At 41.6% G+C, this 22,753-nt stretch overlaps 1 protein-coding gene across 2 annotated transcripts in view; it reads right to left on the bottom strand.

The window, feature by feature from the left end:
* The window catches only part of RBMS3 (RNA binding motif single stranded interacting protein 3), a 706,020-nt gene that overhangs the window by 425,290 nt on the left and 257,977 nt on the right, over window positions 1–22,753 (bottom strand). The window contains exon 1 of one of the 2 annotated variants that reach the window (XM_008504366.2): window positions 15,329–15,901. The exons of the other annotated variant lie outside the window; for it this stretch is intronic. Coding sequence (XP_008502588.2) covers window positions 15,329–15,403 — 75 coding nt within the window. The 5' untranslated portion in view covers window positions 15,404–15,901. Of the gene's footprint in view, window positions 1–15,328; window positions 15,902–22,753 lie in introns of those variants that run through there. 2 annotated transcript variants of the gene reach the window in all.

The following is a 22,753-nucleotide window of genomic DNA, read 5'->3' as shown; positions in this document are numbered from 1 at the left end:
CATGCCTTTAAAGTCAGTAGTGCATTCTGACTTGAACAAGGGTGTTTCTTGTACCCCAGAAACTCAGTAAAATCATTAAAAAGAGAGGAAAAAAATTAGAAAATTTAACATAGTCTCCAAAAGTAATGCTTCAGAAAAACTACTTTACTATTATAACGTAAAATTAAGTAAGACTAATACTTTATTTGAAAAATCCTACCCAACATATTTTCTTAACCCCCTAAAGAAAGATGTGTCAGAGATTGCAGAGTTCACAGGGGACATCAAAGCTGCTATCAATCTTTATATAGAAAGCATTCAAGATACTGCAATGATGGGCAGCAGTTTAAAACCCTAAGAGAGAGAAAAATAGCTAAAATGCCCCCAGAAACAAGTTTCTTTCCAGGAAAACTTACTAACCCAAGGCTTACATTGAAACAGTATTTTTTTTTTCCTATGTAGTGAAAGTTTTTCATCTCTTAACTCTCTATTGTTTGTAATACGCTCACAAAATGAAATTTCTTTCCTGAAGGCCAACTTCTGCCAGTCTTCTTCCCATTGAATATTTCCCCATCACATGTGCATTGTGCAGTTTCAGCACAGTTGCTCACGAGGTGACATTCAGCTGTGAGCACACCCAGATGGCAGGATAGGGCCCAAAGGGAGAGCACCGCACAATTTGTCAGTCTCCCAGCGCAGTCAACCCATCTGTCAGTAAATCCCTTCTACCATCAGCAATGGGAAGAAAATTAATACAACTAAAAAAACATCAGGCCCACATTTTTTCTCTCTCGATGTCTGCTTTGGATATTCCCAGCGTTAACGCTGAGTAAGCGACAGATACAGCAGCACTCAGCAGAAATGTGAAACACAGACCCAGAATTTCAAAATATGTGTCTAATTAAAAGAAGTCAATGGTCACCCACTGAGTGTTAAAAAGCCAAAACCTCAGTCTACAAATTCAAGAAATACTTGGGACTGCAACCTCCACTTAAATTAAGGGAGCCCAGGTGAGATTGGCAGATAGAACCCAAGCTTTTTAGAAGACTTCCCTCAGATTTTTATGTGTGACTTTTGAGCCTTTTATCTATCCCTGGGTTAGACATTCAAGCATTTCTCTGCCATCCTGAGGGAGACAAGAATTGGTACATATACACACATTGAAAATTTAGAACTTTTTGAACTAACATACCTTTAGAAATAATAAATTCCTGCCACTTAATTTGAGAGCTGGTAACAGACTAAAACAGTGAGTATTTTTTTAAAATGCACACCTCAAAAAAGCCCCCTCCATTTAACTACTAGAGAATTTTTATCATATTTCCTCTTGTCTAAGCAACTAAATATTTTATAATAGCCCTTGTATCCCAAACACTACAACATATTTAAAGTTAAGAAGATATAATGGAAGAAATTACGTACATCCCCAGTATTTTAAGTTGCCAAAGGGGAATGAGCAATAAAGTTACTTAAATCATTAACATTATGCTGCTAACAATGTCAGGTTTTACCTGGAAGAGACACAGAAGTGTTTGCTTTTGGAAACACATTCTATCACTGCTGGGAAAAAAATAATAAATTCTTCCTTTGGTCTTTTTTTTTTCCCTGTCAGCTTGTAACAGCTAAAAAAAAAAAAAGATAACATTTAAGACCAAAGGAGCTCCTGGTCTTTAAAAGTGCAAAGTACATAAGGTTCTAGTTGAAGTTCATAGGAGCTGCAGGTGACCAGCACTTCTTACTCTGAGGCCCAAAGCTACTGTACAAAGCACTGTCCCTTTGAAATTTCAGCCTAACATTTATCAGCAGCCAACTTGCTGAAGTGTAAGACACACGCATCCCTTTCCCCCATAGTATTTACTTTTTAAAAACGCTGAACAGTTGTGAGAAACACGGCTCTCTTGCAACGTTACAGCCCTGGTGAAATGGGAAGCAAGTATGAAAAAAAATACCAATCTAATCCTCATCGAGCGCCAGCCCCCAGCCAGTGCTACACACCATGATATTTCTAGAGCTCTCATCTGCTGGGAATAGACTTGCTGTCTCACACTGACCTCAGCTGCTTTGCTCTTTTGTCCAGTTCCATTTCGTTCCCTATGAAGCCAGCCAGAAACATCAGCTAAGATTTTATTTTTGAAGTGCCAGCATACCAATCCAGAGAACCACACCGTGGCTTCCTTCGCTTGACTGCCAACACCTAAAACCTGCCAGACAGCAACACGCCAGACAACAGCCACCAGACAGCAAAGATGGAGAAACCAAAGCCCAGACAAAACCCAGGAAAACATAAAAGTATTTGTGAAGCGAAAGTGCGCAACTGCAACCCTAAGTATTAGGAAAGAAAATGAAAAAAATTAGCAACGCATGAACTGGGAAGGCAGAGTCACTCATTCCCCAGCTGATGGGGTAGCACCCAGCATATGGGTAAACAACAGGTACTGGTTACCATCCACCATCCAAGTCCTGGCACTGCTCTGCAATGTAACTTCCCACCAGGCACTTCACTTCTCTCTGCTTCTGTTCCTACTCACCTTTGTGAGCCTGCCTTATTTACATTGCTCATAAACTCTTGCAGGCAGGGACTCTGTCTTACCCTGGTTTTGTATGCAGCTCAGCACAACAGAACTGCACAATCAGAGGCATTTTGCAAACTGTAAAACACCATCAGAAAAAAAAAAAAAAAAAAAAAAAAAAAAAAAAAAAAAGAGGGGAAGTGTATGGCTGGCTTAGGAAAAACAACTGCAACATCTGTATTAAAAAAGCAGCATGATGTACATATAAACATCAGGTGAAAGAAAAATTAGGGAAAAAAAAAAAAACAAAACACCAAGGGGATAAAAAGCCCAAGCTGAGAGAAAATGGTAAAGAGGTAGACTTGCTAAAGCACAAAAGATGGACAAATCATACAATTAAGAATAAGGCTTCTGGCTCTCCCTCCATTCAATTCATCCTAATGGTGCCCACACCTTGTACTTCAGCTCTTTCAAGCTCTTTCCTTGTCACCTAAGAATTGGAACACCTCTTTGCCACTCAGGATGGTTAAAAGGAAGGCACAAACTTACCTGACAATCTCTCCTGAGAGCAAACGAGAATCAGGGAAAGAGAAGGAAGAAAATTCACATATCTCTACCCCAGAATAGCTGACTAGCAGAGAAGGGAAGTCACCCACTAAAGGTTAAGACATAATAAACAACTAATAATTTACTCCCTTGCTAAAAGGCCAAAAGAGATGAAGCATAAATGTAGTCTACTTCATTGGCTGTTGTTGGAGCATGGCAGTCATACTTCATTCCTCAACACACACTGTAAAATCACAATCTACATCTTTGTGGCCATTGGCACAGTTCCTTGTTCTGCTTTAAAAATGCTATATACAAGGGTAGATTATTGGTGTTTTCACATACTTAAAACAAAACCCTCGGGATACAAGAAGCTGTCAGCATCAGGAATATCATCCATTTCTCTCCCATTTACACAGACTACCTTCGATTTAAATGAGTTGTAATTTTTAAAAAGTAACTACTTGCAGCACAACAGTAAAGAAAGCACACTTGATCATGTTACAAGTCAAGATAAGAAGAATGAAAAAAGTAATGACAATAAAAAAATCTAAAATAAGTCCTGGCAATACACACAACATCAGGCATGAGAAAATCAAAGCCAGTTGCTCTGATAAATCTGTATCTATCAACAACTATTTAGGTAACACCTTCCTATAAATAACTTCTTTGCTATTCCCTTGATGATTAACGGGGTGCTGTAGATTAGAAAAAGTACCCTGAAGGATTTGGATGCAGACCAGTCCTTACATGATGTTGATGAAATTGTGACAATCGTTTTAAATACCCTTCCCATCACTACCTTACAGGAGGCTCCACAGGCCTCAGCATAGAGGTTGTGCATGGGCAAATTGACAGAGTTGTTCCTTCTGTCACTTGAAAGGATTTCAAGTGACCAACTAGTCCTTTGGATCCTAACACAGGTGTCCACTAAGTTTTTAGTGTCTTCTGGAAAAGTTTGGGCTGAGCACTGTTTGAGTATCTACAACAGTGCGATCTGGGCCCTGATCTGCCCCTCACATCACTGGTCACACACCAGAAATGTCCATTTCCCCTACACACATATACACACCGAGTGCCTAAGTAGGACTGCAGACAACCAGCTTCCCCAGCAACAGAGAATTCCTCTCCACCAGAAAGTCTGTCCTTTTACTCTGCTCCATTTTTCCTCTTCCCCAACAGAAAGACACAAGACCTGGGTATTATAACATTGAATCAGTCAGTCTGGTTCAGGCATTCGCTTCAGGTAAGTGAATTTTCAAAGTGCTCTGTAATTCTGGATGCCTTTTCTGGGAGTCATATTGGGTCTGGCTTCTAATGTTTTTGAAACTGCCATCTGCTAGAGTTGTGGTACTCAGCACTTCTGGATAACCAGAGATTAACATACCACCTTCTGCAAATGTTTTCCCTTTATTATCCCAGCCTTCCCTCGACTCTTTGACTACTTACATGCTGCATTTGCTCATAAAGCAGCAACAACATTCCCCACCCCCAGGTTCTGCCTGAAAAGAGGTGTGAATACCACACAAGCCTATCCCCAAACTCTCAATAATCTGATACAGGCTTCTGGAGCCAGAAGCCATTATTTGCATGCAGCCATCACACAAGCAAATAAGGTGTGTAAGGCACCTCTCAGAATGGGCTCTGAAGATAAGCTAATGTTTATACAGCCCACTGAAAACTGAAATGATTGCTACATGCTAAGTATTACCACCACCAGGGATCCATTCAAGTGAAAACAAGACAGAAAGTGAAGGAAACAAAAACTTATTTTGTCTGTCCTGCACAATTACTGCCTGACTTATGCATGCTAAGAAAACCCCAATAACGCCTCTAACACAGTAAATTAATGTTTATGCTCTTAAGTTTAGACAAGCTTATGCTGAAAGCTTCTCAAGCTACAGGAAATTGCACGTTGTGCAGGGAAAACTGTACACAATTACAGTGATTTTCTAAAACGGCAGAGATATAAAGCAGAAACTAGGTGGCTGTCAAAGCTTCTAAATCACACAGATAACAAGTATGTTTTGGTGTGCCAGTAGTCTCCAGCTTCCTCATGGCTGCTTCTGGAGGTGGGAATTATAACCATAATCTCAAGATCCAAGATGACTCTGTGCATTGCACACCTGTATTTGCGAGGCAATGACAGACAAGTGGCCTCAATGAGTACCACTACTGCCATCCTGGAATCACCATGCATCAGCCAGATTTATTATTACCCCATCTTGCACCACCAGCCAGCACCCATAGTAAAAGTGCCACTGAAAACGATACTTTCGCTGGAAGTAATTGGGTCAGCCGCCGTGTTTCTTCAGGATGTGAAAGCACCAAAGAGCTATGAAGAGCAGAAAGCCAAAATCCAGCAAGTGCAATGCTCTCCATGGCAGAAAGCTCCCAGCTGCTTTGCTAAAGGCCACAGCAATATGTCTGCTTTATGCTGGTTTTCACGAAGGGCTGTTTAACAGCACGTAGTGCAGCTCTACCTTAACACAGTAAACGTTGTCTTAATACAGCCTAGGTATAGCATTCAGCTGGCCAAGTCCCACTGCACGCTTTGTCAAACATCTGAAGGACTGCAGAGCCTCTGACTTTTTTCTGATGTCTTTCAGGTATAAAGGGAGTTTCTGTGAATGCAAAAACCAGGCAGGGACTTGCATAAGAGCCATCGGTCCTCTTCTTTACCTTAATCATTGTGCCGTTCACAGCTCTTTTCATCACCAGCGTGTCCTTCTGCTGAACAATTTCAGAAGTGCCATTTGCACACAAAACAAGTAGATATTGTGCCGTTCAGTTACATATGGTAGATGATCAGTTTGTGTGCATCAACTAAGCAGAACATTGGCAGCTGTGTAGGCACATCTCTGCTGATAGTAGAAAAAGTCTCGTCGGCAGTTCTGATCTTAAAGTAAATACACTGAAGAACTTAACTCTAATTAGGCTGAAAGGCAGAGAGGATTTTCTGGATTGAACACTACATGCATGCTGCCAATAACACCAGCTTTGAAAAAAATATCTTGGTTTGGCTTGTATTATAAAACTAATATTTTCAAGATAAATTATTCTGACTTACATGTGATATGTCCCTGCTGATTGTATATTTACAAAAATCTGAATTTTGTATTTTAAGCTGTGTCTTAGGCTTCATTAATATGAAATCTCCTTTCTGCATCATAGACATATTAGCCGAGATCCAAGTGACCTAATTCATTTCTAATATTTCATAGTTTGTTAAAAGCTGAAACTAGAGATCACTAACACTAACTAACACTAATCACTAACTAGAGATAACTAACGCAGCTCTGACACCCCCTGTCATGATTCAAAAGATGTAGGGAAAAGGTCATGTACTTACTAACTGGCACTAAACCAAATTCATCACTATAAAACGAGAGAAGAGAAAGGAAGACTGCATTTCCCATTATCCTTCTCTCTTTCTAAGAGCATCCATCCACTTGCACGATACCAACAAGCAGAATTTATTTATATGCCTATGCCCCAATTAAAGGTCAGAGAGATGTGAGAAAGAGAAGAAATAAGGATTTCAGCCTTTGTCTATGCAAGAAGCAGTTCCTTCCCTTTAAAGCAAACTCAGCAGCAACAGCCTTTGAAGACCAAAAGGAGAAACAATTCCCAACCACATAAAGAAACTAACAAGTCCCTTATATGGCTAAGGACTGCAATGCCATTTTTTTTTCCACAGACTGAAAAATTAGAACAAGAGGGGAAAATAGAGCAAACTTTAAACAGGCAGATCTCAGAGCACCAGGGAATTCACACAGGCACATCATTCCAGCTTTAAGAACTGCCAAATACTTTCTTCTTTAAAGGGAAGGAGGACATTACACCAGGTGAGTCCCTGAAATCTAGATTTTAACTCTCCTGCTGTAACTATGGATACCTAGCTTTAAAAAAAAAAACAACCCTTTGAGAAGTAGCAGTACATCAGGCTCTCTTATCTCCTCCTCTGGTGAAACACCTCCACCTGAAGTCCCCTAATCTCCCAGGTCACCACTTCACCACCTCAAGGTTTTGCCAGCTCTGGTACCGTACATCCGAAACAAACCCTCTGCCCTCTCAACTGTATCTTCGCTCTGCCTCTCACCCTCCAGTAACACCGGGCTGAAGGTTACCAGCTTCTCACCCAGGAAGGCAACTAAGTCACATCACGTGGTGTTTCAAGTAACCAGACAGTTTCCCACAAGCAAGTCAAACGATGGCTGATCCAGCCCTGCCACCTCCCACCAGCGCGGGGATGCTTGCGGAAAGGTCAGGCTCCCGGGCGGCGTCGATGCTGAACTTTGCATGGCTCAGCCTGGCCGGTCTCTAAATATAGCTGGGCAGAGGAAGGGCTGTGAGAGGGGGTGGGGAAGGGAGAGGGACAGAAGCCAAATGAGCAATCAGTTAAATAAAACAATATCAAGCGGGTCTAACCGTAAGACTCTTCCACATTTCTCTGGCACTCTAAGAGGGAGTAAGAGGAGATATTCAAGAGCAGCTTCCACATTTAGTCTATTAATGCAAACTCGCAGCAGAGGAAGGAACCACTGCTTGATTTATACTTGGGGAAGGGGTATACAAATCTGTTCAGCAACTTTTCTTCTTGAATACATTTGAATCACACAGAAGTGACATCACTTCCTCTGCATGACAGACCACAAATCATCAACCACAGCGTACCATCCTTAAAACATGTGTCCTGGTGACACCAACAAGGAACGAAGTATCACTGAGTTTTACATTAAACATGAAATCTTATGCATCTTTGGGCTTCCATCATGATCTATATTAGTGAAGTGGTTTATTTCATTCATTTGCATCTGAATAAAGTCAATACAATTAACAGAGGAACCCTTATGGAAAATATGTCCAAACAATTTTAATCTGCATAAATTTATGACAAATGAAACACTTAAAAATGTAAATATTTACATTTTAAATAAAAGTTACCATACTTGATAGTGAAACTAACTTTACAACAATGGTTGCAAGCAAGCAAGCAAGCACAGAAACAAACAAACAAGCAAAAAAAAAAAAAAAAAAAAAAAAAATCAAAAGAAGAAAAAAATTTCTTATTTGACAATACCAGGCCTGAAAAATCTTTCTGCTAATACAAACTACTTGGAGAAGAGATGAGACTTTACTTTAAACCAATAAAATCAAAAAGATGGTCTGGCTGAGGAATTCACTAGGAGGCTCCAATCTGCAACTACAGCTAGAAGAAGCAACCTTTGCTTCAGTTCTTCATTTAGAAACACTGTATCCCGAGAAAAGAGGCTGACTTGTTTCAAATTTCAAAGAAGCTACATAGTATTTTTATCTTAAGAATTATATAAATAAAAGCAAACCCAGGCTCTCCTCTCTACCTTTTACTTTTTTTGTGGATTAACCACGCTTACTATGTCAAAGAAATTGCTAATCTTCATTATAGGCACTGGGCTCCATATGAGACCTCTCCCATGGCAATTACACTTCCACTAAGTATAAATCATGTCTCAACTGTGGCAAAGAAACAGACAGAAAGACAGAGCGTCTGGTTTTTGCTGCTCATTCTCTAAAATTATAAATCAGAATAAATAATGTTAAATAGAAATTACAGCCACAGAAAACCCAAAATGCTGTCAAATATCAGATGAGGTATGACCTCATCCACTTGTGCAATGCAGAATCATTTTGATAGACAGTTCTTTTTTCTTTTGTAATCTGCATTTGTACTTCTTTTTAAAAACCTGCATATTGATCAGCTGTCCTGGTTTTGCCACAGAGAACAGTATGTGCCTTGTGGGCCTGATTCTGCCTTACTGAAGAAAAGTGAAGCTCTTTCATTGATTTTTCAAGGGAAGCAGAACGGATCCCTCTCATTAGAACTTCTTTTCAATAATATTGTTATCAGCTGCTTCAAATATTGGAATGTCATTATGCACCACTAGATACCATTTTCAGGATGGTACCCTGTACATCCAGAGTAGCTCTCTGTGTGTTTGCTTCTAAACTTCCTCCCCAACTTACTCAACATTAGCAATAGCTTCTTCACTTCTATGGGTAAACATCTCTACAGGAACACTCACAACATAGGCTGGGACAATATCTGAGTAAATCACTGGTCTCTGTCTCCCTTCTCTGCCCATCTGCAGTCTTTGGTATGGAACAACTATATCATAAAAAGCTCTTATTCACACATGCTTTTGATATTACACTATTTAATCACATACAGCTGTAGCTGATGAGACTGTTACAAAACACAATTTTAATGCAGCACTGGAAGCAAGTTCTGGAGACACATCAACCATTTTATTCTACATAAAATTTCTAACATTAAAAGACTTTTCTTCAAGAAAAACAAAACAAAAAAAATAATAAACACAGCCCACTTATTTTTCTCAAAAAAATCTGCTTCTCTTCCTGGACATTCCGGAATGGGCTTGTTTGCAAATGAACTCAAACTCCCTGCCTGGAATATAGATAGTGACAAACCCACTTCCTCCACACACATACACACATTAAAAAATAATAATAATAAAAAAATTTAAATCCTGCTTGCAATTATATGCAAAGGGAACACTATCCAGGCTACTTACTGCAAGACCTGAAATGAACTCAAGCATCCTGCTTGGAACACATCTTTTCTTATCTGGTTTTTAACTCATGGAAATTTAAGAACTGAGAGTCTGATAACTGAAACGACCATATACTATCACACTCAACTTTGAAAGGCCCACATGCATCAAAAACCAATCCAGCCCAGTTCTCAAGTATTGTACTTAACTTTTGAAGGTGCATTCAAACTGTAACTATTAAACAAACAGCATTTGCCACAGCAAGATCTATGTAGACTAATCTGACAAATGCTTGTAACTTGCATCTTTTGTTATGGAAGTAAAATATATTATTGCAAAATAAATTTCCCTGGCATACAGCTATACAGAAATGTTCAAAAGAACAACAAAATTGAACTTTCCTTCCCCACAGTTGTTTTTGTTGTTGAGGTTTTTGTTGTTGTTTTGGTTTGGTTTTGTTATTGGTTTAATTTAAACAGACTTGTTCTGAGACAACACGTGAAAGGAAGATCGACTAAGAAATTCAATATTTTAATATATTTCATGTTATTCCTTATAGCAGCTAAAGTATTTTCATCCAGACATGTAAGGATAAATGGCAAACAGAAATGGAAAACAAACATTTTCATATAATTTGCATTTTTAAAATAATTTTTTAATAATTTTTGTCTTTCTTATTGTTTAACGCAACTGGTAAAATACCAGAGCTAGATACCAATACTACTGTCAAAATTAGAGCCAGGCTTAAATATTTTTAAACAGGAATTCAACTAATTCATATTTCCTCTGGGCAGCTCTCGAAGGCATTTACAACACGCTGCTACATACTGAATCACACAGGGGCTAAGTGAGAACCATCTTCATTCCTAGAAATGCATTTCTCTATTTGCAAGCGTTTGCCTTTACTTTGGCACAATCACATGGGCTAGACTTTTGAGCTCTGGCAACAATCCAAGCTGCAGATGGTTGGAAATGCAGCCTGAAATCAGTGTGTGGTTGATGAATTACTCCTTACACCTGACCCCTGCTTCACACCAGGCACCAAACACAATCTGAACACTACCAGCCAGAGAAGCCCCGTCAGGCATCTCCGTATCTGGAACACTTTCTTCAAGACCTTCTGCATGGCCAGATGGCCCAAAACTGGGGAATGCAGCAAACTCACTAAGCAAAAATGTGAGTGACAAAAGAGCATGGGATTGGTAGGTACAAGGTGAGGAGAAGCAAGAGCTTTGCACCAACTCCAAAAATACACTCTCTAAAAAGAGGGTGATGGAGCAAGGAAGGAGGCACACTTGTGGCATGCAATCAAAAGAGGTCCCCAATCCCTTCATGTCAAGGGATGCTCCAAAAAATTGCAAGAAAGAAACATAACACACAAACACATACCCAAATGTGTACCCACAGAATTACTTTATTGTGCTTAAACTTTCTTGAGTACACCTGTTTGAATTTCCCAATTGTTTTTTTCCTCAGCTGGGGCACAGATCTGTCACTTCATGGACAGGCTCATTAAGCCACTCTTGCCTGCTGGCTAGTCTGCATGTTTTCCACATCCACAGAGACAAGATTTTATTCATGCAGGTGTTGGGAAATCACACTTCTTCCTTTTGCAAGTGTTCTCACATGTGCATCAGTCATACAGAGATGAAGAGGTATTGTAAGTACAGCAAACACGGCCTCTCCGTTCAGGGTAATTCAGCCTTCTGACAGGATAGCAGAGTCAACACCATGAGAGTTAAAACTACCAAACCCAAACCATGACTAATACGTAGGAAATATCTTGAGAATGCACGAAAGCAAACCGCATGGAAATAGCAGCCAAACCAGTGCATTTTTACTCAAAAGGCAGGTACAGCTACTGTAAACCAAGTAATTCCTATCGGTAGGTAACTGTGGCACCTCCTCCTTGCTACACAGGTGATCCAGGTTTTTTCAGTAGACCACAGAGAAAATGTACTCAAGTGCTAGGTCTAATTGTAAGCTGCAGAGGGCAAAGATCAAATACAGCATCTACTAAGAGACCCTTAGAAATACATTCATATAATTTGATTAATGTTTTCCCCCTTTTTCGTATCATTACATGATATTTTGTGCTGTTTAGGTCTGTTTTCCTCCCTACAAAATGGCATAAAGAAAAAAATTTGCATTGGCAAGCAAGAAACTAAGGAAAGAAATTCAGACCACAATGGTATCATCAATGAGACAATTCAAAATGTACCCCTGTAAACCAGTTGCTTGAGTAGTTATGCCATCAGAAAGGATGCTTCTAAGGAAATTCATTTAATGTCTCAAACCAAAAAGCTACTATACATTCTCATCAGCTATATACAAGTTAAACCACCTCCTTGCGATATTCTTTGCAGCAAGAACACAAGAACATCCTTCACTGAAAACAGTAAGAAAAATATGTTTATTATGAAATAAACTCCTAAGGCAACTGGACTCTGCTCTCAGTATCTGCCTAAAGAAGTTCCAATGCTGTACTTTCAAAGTGCAGTTGCCAAACAGTGTCGTGCCAAAATGAGAAAAATAAGGTTATGTCTTTCCTCAAACTCAGTGCTTGTCCTTAAGAGACATATTAAATTCCTTGCCATTGTCTCTTAAAAAAACCAAACAAACAAAAAACCATAACACTCTCCCCCCACCTCCCCTTTCTTTTTTCTTGGATAACAAAGGGTTATCTAAACCTGCAATTAAAGTTTTTAGCTTCAGCGGTGGCATCTGATAATGAAGTAGAACAAGTAAATTGAATAATAAGAGTGCGTGCTTTATGTTCCACAAAAGGCCACGAAACACTAAAAACTTAAAGCGATCAGACAAACATATGGAATCCATCTTTTCTATTTATAATCCCGTTACCCATATAGCTATTCATTTACACCATTTCTGCACAACAACGTGGTAGCTATGTTAGAAGACACAAACACAGAGCAGAGACCGAGGTCTTGCACAGCTCCGTGCTCCCCCGCGAGAAGGACATGATGTGCAGTACCGCGGTACTTCCCAAAGAAGAGCTGAGAAAACTTCACCAAACAATCAAAGAAAAAGCAGTGCTGCACCCAAATGCTGTGGGGAACAAGAATTTCCAAACTTTGCCCGTTAAACACGCTGCCATTCTCGATTTCACAAGCTGTACACAAATACCATAAGAAAGCCTAGAATTTCTTTCTTAATTACAAATGAATGCAAGCACACCCCCAGTGTGCATGACTATGAGCATAAAAACACATTCCTTCTACAGAGCTGATTTCTACTATGCTCAGTACAAAGAAGAGTTTTGAGAAAATAAAAAGCTGGAGTTCACAGGACGGCTGGAATCATACAGAGGTTTATTAGTACGTGTTGCTCCAACAGGCATGATAAAAGATACAGCTTTCCACCACAAAGTTATTTGATTACCCGACTATTAGCTTTGGACATACAATGGATCTAACTGCTTTAAAATGTCCCAGAAGCTGATGGCTAGCTCTAAGGTAACAAAATCCAGATGCTGCCTGTCTGCACTACTCTGAACTCTTTCGGTCTATAGAAGAGAAATACTTGTGTGCTTGTGTATATATACATGTGTGCTTTTGTGTTTATTATTTAGGTTTTATGTATGCACTTAATTGTGGAGCAAGGAAAAAAAAATAAATTAATGCCATATAAAACACACCACCAATTTCCAATTTTACCTGTCCTTATGGTCACAGTGCGTGCATGCAAAGACAGACATGTAGGACTTTTCAGAGGTTGATAATTTTATATACTGGCTATAAAAGTGTGTTTAGTTTATTTTTTAAAGCATAAGGTTAAAAAAAGCTATGGTATGGAAAAGCTATTGTTACTATTTTAAGCTTAAATACAAGGTTAGTTTCCTCAAAAAGCTTATTTGACGAAGTTAAAGAAAATTAGCCAAAAATGAAAAAATAAACTAAAAAGAATGGCACAACATAAGCCACAAGAATAAAAGGCATGGAATGTCCAATATTTCTCCTCCAATATTCAAAGCTATTGTTCTTTCAAAAAAACCACCATCAATTGTTTCATGTCCTTGCCTTGCCAGGTTTTGAGGAATAGCATCAGTCTGCATCCCCCAATCCCCCAAACAGTTAAAGCTATGGGCAATATTGCAGTCAAGCTAGTGACAGGCTGCTACTGCAACAGCAACAATACACACTAAATGGCCACAAAGGTAAAACACAATTTGGATCGACCTTGAAAGGAATAAAAATAAAAAAACCCAAAAATCAACGCAAACAGTAAAAATCATTCAAAAATACAAAATTTAAAAAGGCTAAATGTTATGTGAAAAAAAAATTGGCATGGTATAGTGAAAGAAACAGCAGAGCAAAGACGGAAGAGGTAACCCTGCCATGAATTACAATGCTGTAATCATATTGAGTGGTTCTGGTGTCATTGCAACTCCAACCAGCCTGAATAGCAGTTTTGACAATTTGTTAATTTATATAATGCAGTACTTGGGCTATAAACGTTAACAGCCAAGTAATTTTATTAACAAGGAAATATAACTTATCCTTTCAGAACTGAAGCCAGATCAACGTGCTTCAAACCCAAAGTCTGGAGAAGTCAGCCTCCCCCGTGGCACTTCACACACAGACACACACGTCAAATGTCCCATGTGTTAAATTTGCCACAGAAGTGCTACGTCTGTATCTGTATTCAGAGCCATACACGTGTGTGTGGACCCTGCCTATTTTTTTTTCCCCTTAAAGGACATTAGTTTATTGACTGCAATTGTTAACCTGTGGCTGTGAGGTCACACTTCAGAGAAGTATTAAATTAATTTGATTTTTTCTTTTCTCTCTCTCTCTCAGTTTTGGTTTTGTTTTTTTTTAATGCAGTGTCCTAACAGGGTCTGTTAAAGTTTAGGGATTTCTTTTGTTACTGTCCCTTGGCCACACAGGAAACCTTTTCAGAGAGCAGACTATTATACAATGGTATTAGAAAAATAAAGTGTTAATTAACTAACTCATGGCCATGTAGCATCGACTTCACTCAGCTTCTTCAGGAGATGGAGGCCTGCTTTCCAGTTTACTGGCATTTTAAAAATAATTATTAAGAAAAGAAAGAAAGAGTCCCCCGCTTAGATACGCTCACCAAAAGTAGCTACCCTGTATTTCTAGACCTTTTAAATGCAACGGAGTACAGCCAAATCATCCTCAATAATTAATGAAATATTAAAAGCAGTGCAATGCACTGAAACAAACTCCACCAGCCTTACAGTCGGTTAGGTCCGAGCTCTACAACATCTCCTCCACAGCTGATTAAAAGTTTGAGTTGCCACCGACAGCTTTTCTTACAGCAAAATGCTTTCAAGCTCCGAATAAACTGTCGAGATCGCTGGAAAAGCCACCAAGAGAGCGTCTCGTGCCTGATGCTGCCCAGAACAATCCTTATCCTGTGCCATAATAAACACGCTACCTGCTCGGTGGTGGTACGATAGCGTTAACCGCACCGGTCTCCTCGAACAATAAAAGGAATTAGCCGACGCCAGCAGCCCTCCGGGGGGAAAAAAAAAATAAAATAATAATAAATAAATAAATAAAAGAAACGACGGCGAAGCAGTCTGTAATCTTCCTGCCTCTCTCACGCCTGCTTTCTGCCGACCAGCTAGGCTCTGCCTAACACCGAACCCGAGGAAGCGAGGGAAAAATCGCCCAAGAGGCGAGCCCACAGCTTTGCGACGCTCCGCTCTCCATCCCCCGCCAAGCGCCCGGCCCCGCCGGCCCCTACCTTGGTTTGGAGGTAGTGGGGGTAGTAGTAGGTGTACTGGGGGTACATTGGCTGCTGGTCCAGGCGTTTGCCCATGTAGCTGGAGTCCTTCTGGCTGGTGCAGGGAACTCGTTGGCAGGGTGTAGTGCCCCAGGGCCTTTCTTCCTCTCACGCCGCTATTCCTGACAGCGCGGGCGACGGAGGAGGCTGCCGAGACTTCCTCGCCGTCTACAGCGCGCTACTTCCAGCGCAGCCAAAAACGCGCCCGCACGCACATATATGTGTGTGTGAGGAGGAGAAGAAGAGGGGGAGGGAGTGGAGTGGGGGGGAAAGAGAGAGAGAGAGGGGTGTGTGCCGGTGTGTGTGCGTGGGGCTGGCTGGCTGGGTGGGTGGGTAGAAGCCCCCTGCCCGGCTGCCCGCGGCGGTGGAGCCCGCTTTCACCCCGCTGGCAGCAGGGTGCCTCCGGCGGTGCCCGTTGCCCGGCTCGGGAGGGAAACGTCCTGCGAGAGGAACCGGGAAGACAGTGCAACTCCAAACCTCCGCAGAGCAGCTCTCTCGCTCTCCCTCTCTCTCTCTCTGTCGCTCTCTCTCTCTCTCGCTTGCTCGCTCCCTCTCCTCGTCCTCTCCTCGGCTCGCCCCGCTCTCGAGCCCTCCCCTCTCACTCCCTACCCACCCCCTTTCCAACTGAAAAAAAAAAAAAAAAAAAAAAGAAAAAAAAGAAAAATAAAAGGAAAAAAAAAAAAAAAGAAAAAAAAAGGGGAGGGGAGGGAAGGGAAGAGCCTTCCCCAGCCTAGTTGCCGCTGCCTCCCTCACGGAGTGACATGGTGCTTAGGGCTCGTCCTGTCTTTCATTCAAACCCCCTCCGCGCCGCGCCGCCGGTAGGCGGGACCTCGGCGCGCCGCTCCCCCGGGAGGCCGGCGCAGGCCCCGCGGCCGCCTCCGCGCCCCCGGCCGCCCCCTCCCTCCTTCCGCGCCCGCGGCTCCCCGCGGCCCTCGTCCCGCTCCCAGCCGGCCCGGCCCGCCCCGGCTGCCCACCGCCCCGGGGAAGAGCGGCCGTGGGACTCGGGAAACCCTAACGCCAGGGAGGGGTGGAGCGGGGAGGGGAGAGAGAAGCCCCACGCTGCATTTTATAATTTATTTATTTATTTAAGGAACAGGCAGGGGAAGGTCACGGAGCCCGGTCGCCGAGCAGCGAAGTCGACGTCCTCCCTTCCCCTCCCCAAGGCACCCTCAGTGAACTACTCCGTACCGGCATCCGGCACTTCGTGGAGAGGCGACCCGGGGCCAGACATATTAAATACATAGTTTGTTCGACCGCTTATATAAGACTTGGTTTATTTAAAGTTGGAACAAAATGGAGGAAGAGGGTAAAGAGAAAACTCGCCCGGCCTGACTTACGGGTGCCTTCAGCCAGCCGTGTGAAAATAGCACAGGGCCACAAAAGTTACCTATGGCTCCGTCTCCTCCCCCCCAAGGCGGCCTTGCCTCCTTCCCCAGCCCCCCGCCCCCAGCCGCGGCCCCCAGCCAGGTGAGGGCCAGGTGTGGCACCGGAACCCCACACCTGCCGCAAATCGCATGCCTGCCGGACATGTGTCAGCACAGAGGTCCCAAATGTTTATCCTTCGAAAAAAAACTCGGAGGAAGAGTGTGTCTTGCAACAGGACTATAAATCACCAGTAAGAAAGTGCGTGAATAACAAAATGTTTCCTCTTGTACACAAATCCCGGTGTTTCTTCTCTTGTTTTTCCAGTCACTTATTCCTTAACACTTCATCAGATTCATGGGCCCTTTTACAGTGGCGCTGCCTATTTATAAATTCAGGGGGAAAAAATGAGGGGCAGCAGTTTCTTTTTGTTTTTATTTAAATCGTCGGTAGTATTGCAGCGGGATTGTCAGCTGCTGTATTATCAACCAAATTGCTTCAGAAAAAAAAATTATAAAAAGAATTTCTTTAAAGGGACACTTCTCAAGGCTGGCGTAGCTAAAATTAGATTTGCCAGCTGTGTTTTGGTTTGTGGGCACGTGCTTGCCCATGACAGGAACATGGAAATATCACACTTTACTCTGGCAGTTTGCTGTTCTCATAAGGAGAAGGTTTTGCTATGGAATCCTAAAACTGCCCCATATCCAGCTAGTTCATGAGCAAAAGAAAGCAGCTGAAAGAAACAGGCAGTGTGGGAAGCCATACGCATGCTCAAAATACTGCCTTTACGTCTGTGCATACTACACAGATACACAGCGCTTTCCTGACCAGGTGTAAATGACTAGTATTTATTGGCATCTAGGTAGCAGTCCTGTGACACATGGTAGGAACAAGATGTCACTCTTACACAAGCATTTGCCCCACGTTTCAGGAGAAAAACTTTTGCAAAACTACTGCTCTGCTCTCAGAGCACTACATAGGCACTACCCAAGGGCTCTTGCCCATCTGGAGGAGAACTGTGGAGCGCTACAACTACCTCAGCTTCCAAACCTGCTAAAAGAGATTCAAACAAAAGGCCAGTGTTGGGTAAACTATTGAGTCTTTTCAGTTCCTACTGAAGTGCAAGTTGATCAGTGCTGTGTGTTGCCTCAGAGTAGAGGTGAATGGAGAAAAGAGGAATGGGGGAAGCCTGCAATGCTCAGCTCCTGGCCCTGCACTGGGTTTATATTGCTGCTCAGTTTTAAATACACTGCCTCTCATGGCAGTGTGTGACACTCCAGTGATACTCCTGATTACACTCTTTTTTTACCCCCTCCCCCCCTCCCCCCTTGCTTTCCTCTAGGATGAAATAAGCAGTATCTGCAGAAGAGAGGTGATTACTTGACAGTACATGATACTTTGAGCCTGACAATGTTCAGATCATTCTTTCAACTGCCAGAATTAAGTTGTTGTGCTTCTCTCCCCACCTTCTCACTTCTCCCTCAGGACATTAACACAGCTTTTCTTGCTAAGCGATTTGTTTGTAGAAGTGGATGTGGCCACATCTGGGGGGAGAAAGAACCTATGTGTGCAGGGTGAAATAAAAAAGAAAGACTAAGGAAGCAGAGAAACGCACATTCTGACCAAGATATCTATCTGAACATGCAAGGTTTGCTTCACCCATTATTTTAAGTCCAGGAAGGACCATTGTGGCTATATCACCAGACCACAGTGAATATTTCACATCATGCCATGAAATTTCAACACAAGATTTCTTCATCAGATGCACTGGCCAGTGGCACCAGCACTTCTTGCAACTTGGAAAAGGTTATGGGCTGCAGGAGAAGCTGGACTGTTATCTGAGTGGGTAACAGCTCCACCTTCCTCCTGCTTTCTCCCAGAAAAAGTCTTAAATATGCAGATGGTTTGGTTTTCCCTTTTCATCTGTAATCCTGATGAGGTGCTGAGCAGTCTTTGCTGTTTGCTCCAATTGCGCTGCACCTTGCATGATTGAGCCTTCAGAGATGCAAGTTAGTGTGGAGGCAGCAAAAATAAGCACTCAATATAAAATAGTGGGGGGCCAAGGGGAGAAGACAGGAGGCAATATAGCATAGCAAAAATGCAGATGAACAGCCACAAAGGCAGATTTAGATAGCACACAGCCTCTGAACAAATGCTAGCACTGGAAAATGTAAAATTTCCATTTGCAAAATACAGACATCAAAAAGATCATCTGTGACTTGGGAGCATGCTGTTTAAATAGAATCCCCTTCATTTTCTGGCCTGTGCATTTGAATAACCAAATCCACTTGCAAACTGAAATAGCAGTTTGCCTACCGAGTGTTAAGTATAAATGTTCCTCAAAAGAAAAGACAAGCTGTTCAATTCCAGAAAGCAACAGCAAGCAAACTTCACAACTTTTTTTCCCTCCTATCAAAGGCTCATTATCCAGCCCACACCAGACCCACTCATAGGAACCCAGCAAGTGTGCCGAGTCACAACACACCTGACAAGGTGCTGCTGTCACCTTTGTCGCCAACCTGGAGGGAGATTCACAAGACAGGTGAGCAATAAAGATCTCTTCAATTTAGAAATGAAATAGAATAAATAGGAACAAATCAACTGCAAAACAGACAGCCAAATGCATTTGAAGGCAAGTGCCAAAGGATATTAACTCAGCAACAACCAAAGCTGTGGATAAGAAATCCAGCGTTATCTCACAGGAAAAAAATTAAAAAAAAAAAAAAAAAGAGAGTGCTTCTCCTGGCAGCCCAAAGTACAGAAATTACATATGTTTGGATGTATTTTTACCTTTCATAAAATGCAGATATCTTCATTCACAAAAAAATGAATTAAATGAAAAAGCGGATGCCTAGTAGAAGAACGTAATTCAGTTGGCTCTTTTTTTTAAATACAATTCTACATATACTCCTTTTTAATTTTTTTAAGAAAACTTTTTACATATTCTATGGAAACCTTTTGAAGTCACAGTTAGCAATATCAGGGATTAATTAAAATATTTTCTAGCTCTTTGCTCTTCAAAAGTAGCAATGCTTTCTCTAGAACTATTAACTTTTGAAAAATGATGTCAAATTGGCTAAGTCAGGATGAGACAATATGTGCTTGTTGGTTAGTGGAAATACAGCTACTACCACCTAAAGTAATATATTAGGTTAAATAAAAATAAAAATTAAAAAAAAAAAGAATTATCATTGGCTTACATTTTTTACACTGTCTCTCTGCTTTTACTCCCTCTAGTTATGCACTAAAGCTTTTTTCAAATGAGACCATAGTGATGCTTGACAGCTTGTTTACAATGGTTTACAAGAAGAATACTGATTTTATTTCTAGATCTGTCAAGCTCCTTCAGTCCAGGTACCTTAAAGATATCAGAATCTTGCTATTTAATAGTTCATTTATCAAGCTGGTTTGCCTAACTGAATTTCTAACAAGCGATATATCCTGGTGTAACCATAAATAAAGCATGTGATAACCGTGGGGGGGGGGAGGAATCACAGAAATCACCAAAAGTTAGGGGTTGGAAGGGAACTTGAAAGATCATCTAGCCCAACATCCCTGCCAGAGCAGGGTCACCTCCAGCAGGTCAAAGAGGAACACATTGTCCAAATGGGTTTTGAATGTCTCCAGAGAAAGAGACTCCACAACCTCCCTGGGCAGGGAGACGCCACCATTATCATCACCTTTCACAAGAGACCAAACACCAGACATCTCCCCACACACGCATAGCTCCAACCTGCATGAAAAATGGGTCATGTTTCCCCCCCCACTTCAGCACTAACCATCACAGCAACAAAGTCTATAATTAGGCAGAGCTGCAGATGGCCCAGAGTTAATCTGAATGAGTTAATGTATGAAGGTTTGGACAACAACAAAGGCTTGACATCCATCCATCCATCCATCCATCCATCCATCCATCCATCCATCCATCATAACATTATCTCTCACTTTATCATCTTCTGTCTTAATACTATATCTCAGGTATTTCCATTGGTCTACACTTTATGTAAACGCTCAATCCGAAATTTTCATATAGCAGAAAAAAAAATTAGGGGAAAAACAAACAACAGTGAACATCCACAGGTACCAAATGGTATTATCCATCTGATATAATCTCTTACCTGCAAAAGCAAATGAAAATAGCAGCCAGTTGTACAGACAACACTGAGTTATGTGTTAAAATCCTCTTTTTGCAGATGTTAATTTACCAAAGTAAATAATATTAAAATTCTTTTGTCCACAATCTTTTGCCTACACATCTCAGAATGCTTTGCAAGCGTTAATTCATTCTGTTATGTGGAAGAGAAATAAGTAACCTGACCAGGCAATGGTGATGCCCCAGCTGCAGCAAAGGGTAGGTTTCTCCCCTCACAAACCCTCATTGTCTGGTAAAGGCTGAAGCAAATATGACTCAAAGGGAGAAGGACTGATACTTCCTATTGGTTCTGGTGGAGGTTCATGAGGAGAACAGGCAGTGCAATGGCAGAGAAATGCAATGTGAAGAAATGGGAGAGGAAAACTGTCTGTAGTATATCACCATTGTACCCTTAAAGGGATTCCATATGAGTAACTTAGGTCTTTCAGAAAACACCAGGATTTTGCACAGGTTAGAAGACATGTCTTTCAAAGGTTGTATTTTCCATAGGAGCTTAACATCACAAATTAGTAAATAGTATGTGTGTTCCTGAGTCTAAGATCTTCAGATAAAAAGAGAAAACAAACCCCCAAACAGTGAGAGGACTAAAACCAAGGCTATTTCAGTCTCACAGCATATTAACTTAATACTACCAGCATTAAATGCAGTACAGTTTCAGAGGGGAAAATGTTCTGCTTCCCACCTTGTTCCCTCCAAAGTCCTGCTTCCTAGTCACTTTCCCCACCCTTCTGTTTACTTAAAATCAGATTGCAATCAGGGAACATGTAATTTCTTTCTTAAGGAAGTTTATTTCTGAAGGTAATGGGGAGACGTAAATATGCCGCCTGTTTACTGAGGCTCATAAACACGTAAGAACACAGGCAATTAATTGTCACTGAGAGAGTTCCAGCAAACACAGAAAATCCTAGCTTTTTAGGGCATGTTTGACTGAATGTTCACCCATCATGTACGGAATTACTTAGTGAGATATTAATTTTGTGCTCCAGCTGAGGGTAATCACAGAACAAACTGGCATTATTCAAGTTGCTCTATGAAATTACAGCGCGGGTAAGCTTAAGAACAAAGGCCAGCAGGAGTCGAGCCTCTCAACTTGAAAGGAATTATCTTTTCCTCTAATTGAAGTGAGGGCTGTTTTGTTTTGTTTTTTCTTTCCTTCCTCTAGCTAAATTTTCAACAACACTCCTTGGCAGAAGGTCTCCTTGCAATGGGGCTCTCACAGTTAAAACCTGGAGCAGAGGCTCATGTGCCTGGGTGAGTTTATTGCTCTAATTCCACCAGCACCCTCAACAGCTGAAGCTGTACCCTCGTAATGCCTCGTGTGGGCATTCTTACCCAGGAGCAATCATGCTGCTTAAAACCCTATTTACCTAAACCCAGGTGGTCTGGGTCCTGTTTTCCTGCTGATGATGCCCCTGAGTTACACTGTGACCTTGGACAAACCACTTCTCCCTCTCCCTCCCTTCTGGCTCTGTCTCATGAGCTTGGACTGGAAGCTCTTTGTGGTGAGAACAATCTCCATGCTTTTACAGTACCACAGGGGAACCTTGACTTTGGTAGGACACCAAAACAAAGCATCATCAGATTATCTGTAATAACGTATGTAAACAGCTAGTTCTTCCACCATCCAGACAGCTGCTCTTAGGGAACACACAGGCTGTGGCATTTTTCTGCATGGGAAAAAATTAACAATAGGCAAGAATAATGGGTCATTTCAGGCTAAATTCCGTCACTATCGAATATAATACTTTCTGCTTTCTCCATATTTATCCTTCCCAGCGTGCCAAGACACATTTCTTCTTGTCTCTTTCCTATCTGGCAGGCTTATTTGCCCACTAAGTAACTCTTCATCTACTGCTGGCTGTAAATAAGGC

Source organism: Calypte anna, chromosome 2 (genome assembly GCF_003957555.1).
Source record: "Calypte anna isolate BGI_N300 chromosome 2, bCalAnn1_v1.p, whole genome shotgun sequence".
Classification (NCBI taxonomy): Eukaryota; Metazoa; Chordata; class Aves; order Apodiformes; family Trochilidae; genus Calypte; species Calypte anna.
The sequence above is the reverse complement of the archived record's forward strand: the minus strand, read 5'-3'. Positions and strand labels throughout refer to the sequence as shown.